The sequence below is a fragment of the Eupeodes corollae genome, chromosome 2 (genome assembly GCF_945859685.1).
Source record: "Eupeodes corollae chromosome 2, idEupCoro1.1, whole genome shotgun sequence".
In the NCBI taxonomy this organism is placed as follows: domain Eukaryota; kingdom Metazoa; phylum Arthropoda; class Insecta; order Diptera; family Syrphidae; genus Eupeodes; species Eupeodes corollae.
Genome location: NC_079148.1, coordinates 137138026 through 137142725, shown reverse-complemented (window position 1 = coordinate 137142725; position 4700 = coordinate 137138026). Strand labels below are relative to the sequence as shown.

Genomic DNA, 4700 nt, shown 5'->3' with positions numbered 1-4700 from the left:
CTTCCTTTGGTTTTCTTGCAAAGGAAAAAAACTACTGTAGCTTTCTTAACTCCTTCCTGAGCATTAGGTTTCCAACTTAATTTTTTGTTCAATATCAGACCAAGATATTTGGCTTTGTTGGTAAAAATTAGTGGTGCACCTTTTATTGAAGGAGGTACAATTATTGGGATCTTGTATTTCCGTGTAAAAAGGACAACGTCTCTTTTTTGGCGATTTATACTAAGTCCGCAGTGATCAGCCCATCTAGTGAGCATATTAAGTGCGTTTTGGAGGAGGTCTCTCAGTGTATTAGGATGTTCTCCTGTGACGGCGATAGCAACATCATCGGCATACGCAATCACTCTGTAGCCTTCCCTCTCAGGGGATATTAGTATTTCGTTAACCACTATGTTCCACAGAACAGGAAACAGAACACCACCTTGCGGAGTGCCTCTACCGAGAGACCTTTTCGTACAAAAATCCTCCATCTTAGAATTGATGGACCTGCTTTTTAGCATTAGATTAATCAACTCACAGAGTGAGTATTCGACGTTTAGGGTCGTCATAGCAGAAGTGATAGCGGATGTGTCAACGTTATTGAAAGCGCCCTCAATATCAGTTAGTTTTGCAAACAACAGTTCATTCGCTCGCAAAGATGATTGCAACTAGCCGATTACGTCTTGTGATTAAACATCTTTAACATGTTCTCTTTGGGGATACGTGAAAGATGGGGTCTATGCCAATACTCCACAATCGATCCCGTTATCGAGGCCATACTTACTTACTAAATGTTTCAATTCGTTATGAAAAATATCATGAAATGGATATGGTCCTGTAAAGCAATATTACCATGAGCACGACCAAGGACCAATGAATATTCGTCGATTTTGACATTTCTTTCACATGAGAGTTTTTAATTCGTCTCGAATGAACCAAAACAAGAATGGTTTTTTTAGGTTAAGTACCCGCGATTATTTTATTCGTTGCAAGTGTGGATAATGTGGAACGCGAATAAAATTTGACAGTTCGCATCAACTAAATTTGATTTCTTAAATTGATTAATATATGATATTGAAAAGTAAATAAAATCAAAAAGAAACTATATTTCTATCGTTTTGTTAAGAATTTGTGTGGAAATATGTCTTCAAACGTATATTAATCACATTTAGTAATTCATTCGTCGTTCGTTGGTCACGCTCATGTGAATACTGCTTAACCGTAACCGTAGAAGCTGCGCTGACATGATTTTACACTCGTTTTTTAAAACCAAATAAAAACTTTTATTGGATAACTTTATATATCCTATCTGTGAAACATGATAAGAAGTTAACGTCTGTCACATTATTTTGAAGGTTTTTTTTGTACGAATTCTAAATTTTTACCTTCGTTTGACAAACGACCTTAAATTGACAAAGTTAAGAAATATTATTGCTTTGCATGAAAGAAAGTCGACAATTAAATTTCATGTTGTACTGTACTTAGTTTTGAATAAAATTCTACGGTGCTTCTCAAACTTTATTTATATGACTGTCAAAGAAATAGTTGACAGTTCTATTGACAGTACTGACAGACGGTGTTTATTTTCCTCGTTTTTCCCATAAATATTTAATAATTTTATGTATTTAGATACTTAAAATATTTAACTATGAACAGATATTTGTTAAATATATCATATATTGGTACAAGATTCAGGCAGGTAAACCTTTCTTATTATCTCAAATGCAATTGACATAACTAGTTTCCTACAGGGGTATCCAAAAACCAGTCTTTAAAGGAGTCCCTCAAATAGACACATCAACGATTCAAGGAAGTCTAGAGCTTGCTCTTAAGGTATTCCGTCCTGTGAATCCAATTGAAACACATTTGTCCAGTCGGTAAATAAAGAAACACGATTAATCACAACAAAAGCAAATTCACCATCAATTTTGTAATGAATTCTAGAACAGATTCGGGAGTTCATGCTCTGCAATCATCAATTCACGTTGATTTAGAACGCTTTGATGGACAGCCTTACAAGGAGCACGTAATAACTGGTGTTCTTAATCGAACTCTAGATAAACATGATCTGCCAATTCGTGTCATAAGCACGAGACGAGTTCCAGACACATTCCATTGTCGATATCAAGCCAAAGGACGAACTTATTTGTACCGTTTAGCTGTGGCCAAGTACGCCTCTCCTAATGCACATCTAAAAAATAAGAACTATCAAAATTTCATCCCAGTTGATGAGTATAAGCGTTGTTTCTTCTTGCAGTGAGTTGAGTGTTTTTTTAATCAAGAATTTCTAAAGATGTTTTTTTTTTTGTGGTGTGTTTTTCTTAGAGATCACGAATTTGACATAGAAAAGTTTAAGGCGGCAGCAGAACTTTTCAAAGGACGACATGACTTTCGTACCTTCATGAGCACTATGAAGCAGAGCAAAGTATATTAAGAATAGAAATTGCTTTTCTTTCGGGGACTAATTTGAAAGAAGTTTCTTTTCAGAAAGGACCTATGTTCAGTATCCGATCCATTTCTGATATAAAAGTGTATCCTGGGAGATCTTTGGCTGTGCATCTAGACGCAGATAAAGCTGAATCTCTTTACAATTACTGGGACTTGGAGATTTCTGGAAGATCTTTCTTATACAAACAGGTTAATAATTTGTTTTGAAGCTAATCAATAAAAACTCTAATGACAGAGGGTTTACGGTTTCAGGTTCGTCGAATTGTAGGAAGTTTAGTGTCTGTAGCTTGTGGCAGGATAAGTCTCAAAGATATTTATGAAATGCTAACGATCCCTTCCAAGGAATCTTGGCATCCGAAATCTGTTGTGGCTCCACCATTTGGTCTTTATCTCTGCAAAGTTCACTACAACGAAGTTGATTTTACCTTCAAACAATCTGAGAACGACTCATCCGCCATTGATAATCATGAGTCTGCTGGAACAACTGAAATCAAAGAAAGACAAGCTCAAGCCAACTAACACCACAATCACTACGGCAAGCGGAAGCAAATACATCGAATCACCTTCTAACGACGACGGTGGCGGTGCTGGCAGCCAAAGACAGATAAAACTTCTCGAAGAAAATTCATTTGGTTTTGTGGTTGACACAAAACCTGATCTTATCCCAGCTTGCATTTTGGAGGATTTCTTATATCTTGGCTCTCAGGATTCTGTGAACATTGAAAATGTTCAAAAATATAAGATATCACATATTCTAAGCGTTGGAATACCAAGTCCTCCAATCGACTCCATCTTGACTCTGAAGTTTATTGAATGCTTGGATTTGCCAGAGACCGATTTGACGCGAGATGTCTTCCCGCTGGCGTTTGAATTTATTGAAGAAGCTCGAAAAGTTGAAGGAAAGATTTTGGTGCATTGCAATGCGGGTGTATCGCGTTCTGCTAGTTTAGTCATAGGATACTTGATAATCAAGTGTAAATATAATTTTCAAGACGCTTACAATTTAGTTAAGTCGAAAAGAGAGTGTATTCAACCAAATACAGGATTCATGAGACAATTGAAAGAATTGAGAAAATAAGTTTTAAGTTTTGTTATTTCGTTTGTTGTGTTTTAGTTTTAAGATTTTAGTAGAAATAAAAGCTACATATGTATTTTTGAGATAACATTTTGGTTTTTATTTTCTTGGCATTTTTTTGGGGGGTGAATTAGTATATGTACATTTTACGTGAAGGATTTTAAAGATTCAGAGTTTACTTAGTTAGCATTCTGTTTCTAGATCTTGTCTTGTCTTAAATTTTAATTTATTTAAATTTGGTTATTAATAATTTAGAAGACATTTATTTTTAAAGTGAAATTATATTGATAAATCATATACCCATGAATTTAAAAAAAACTTATTTTTTGAGTTCTTTATTTCTTAAGTCGAAAATTTTGCTGACTCAATTAAGTTTCTTGGAAGAAAGTAAATTTTTACGATTTTGTCCCGGAATTAAATCTTCAGAAATATGTTTATCCTGCTAGGACAATTTAAAAGGTTTTATTCTTGACCTTTGAACACTAGGAAAATTATTGTTTTTTCTGAGTATAGCTAATACAAGCTCATTTAAGCTGTTGGATTAGAACTAAAAAATAAAAAGATGTCTACAGTTTACGAATATCATTCAAAACCTTAAATGAAAAAGAGGCTGGGATGCGACCCACACTGATAACTTCCCATCCCGTCTGTCGATTTTTCTTGCTTAAAAGTTTGTCTATATGTACTCGTATCAATTTTTACCAAATTTGCGTCCAATTTTTTGTAGATTTTATTTTTTTAGGAAAAAACGGATTGTTGGATTTTTATAAAAAAAATTGCTGAATATCAAAAACAATATTTTCTGTGAAATAAAATAAGTTTGAAGCCAATATTTTTAATTTTTGAAAAGCTATTTGAGTCGAAAGTAAATTTTTACCAACTTTTAGTATTGTTTTTTTAGAGTTCTATTTTTTGTAAAAAAAACCGTCAATTCGATTTTTTTCAAAATTTAATCGAATGTTAAAAACAATATTTCTTATAAGATAAAATTAGTTTGAAGCCAATATCTCAAAGTTTTGAAAAGATATTTGAGTCGAAAATCAATTTTTACAAACTTTTATACATTTTTTGTTTTAGGTTTTTATTTTTTGTAAAAAAACTGTCAATTCGATTTTTCTCAACATTTTTTAAAATGTTAAAAACATTATTTTTTATAAGATAAAATGAGCTTGAAGCCAAAATTTAAAGTTTTTGTAAAGAT

The 4700-nt window shown here is 33.2% G+C and overlaps 1 protein-coding gene across 1 annotated transcript; it reads left to right on the top strand.

Moving 5' to 3' along the window:
• The first annotated feature begins 1569 nt into the window (after positions 1-1569).
• Positions 1570-3081, top strand: LOC129945672 (tRNA pseudouridine synthase-like 1). Its single transcript, XM_056055517.1, has 6 exons — positions 1570-1671; positions 1728-1853; positions 1921-2232; positions 2302-2401; positions 2464-2613; positions 2677-3081. The coding sequence occupies exons 1-6, from the start codon at positions 1625-1627 to the stop codon at positions 2941-2943; spliced, it is 1002 nt and encodes a 333-aa protein (XP_055911492.1). The 5' UTR covers positions 1570-1624; the 3' UTR covers positions 2944-3081.
• The last annotated feature ends 1619 nt before the right edge of the window (positions 3082-4700 follow it).

What these genes read in the sequence shown, in the direction of transcription:
- LOC129945672 (XM_056055517.1), top strand. Translation starts at nt 1,625, where the DNA reads ATGAACAGATATTTGTTAAATATATCATATATTGGTACAAGATTCAG. An exon ending in GAAACACATTTGTCCAGTCG is followed by an intron (nt 1,854 to 1,920) that starts GTAAATAAAGAA and finishes AATGAATTCTAG; the next exon opens with AACAGATTCGGGAGTTCATG. An exon ending in GCACTATGAAGCAGAGCAAA is followed by an intron (nt 2,402 to 2,463) that starts GTATATTAAGAA and finishes GTTTCTTTTCAG; the next exon opens with AAAGGACCTATGTTCAGTAT.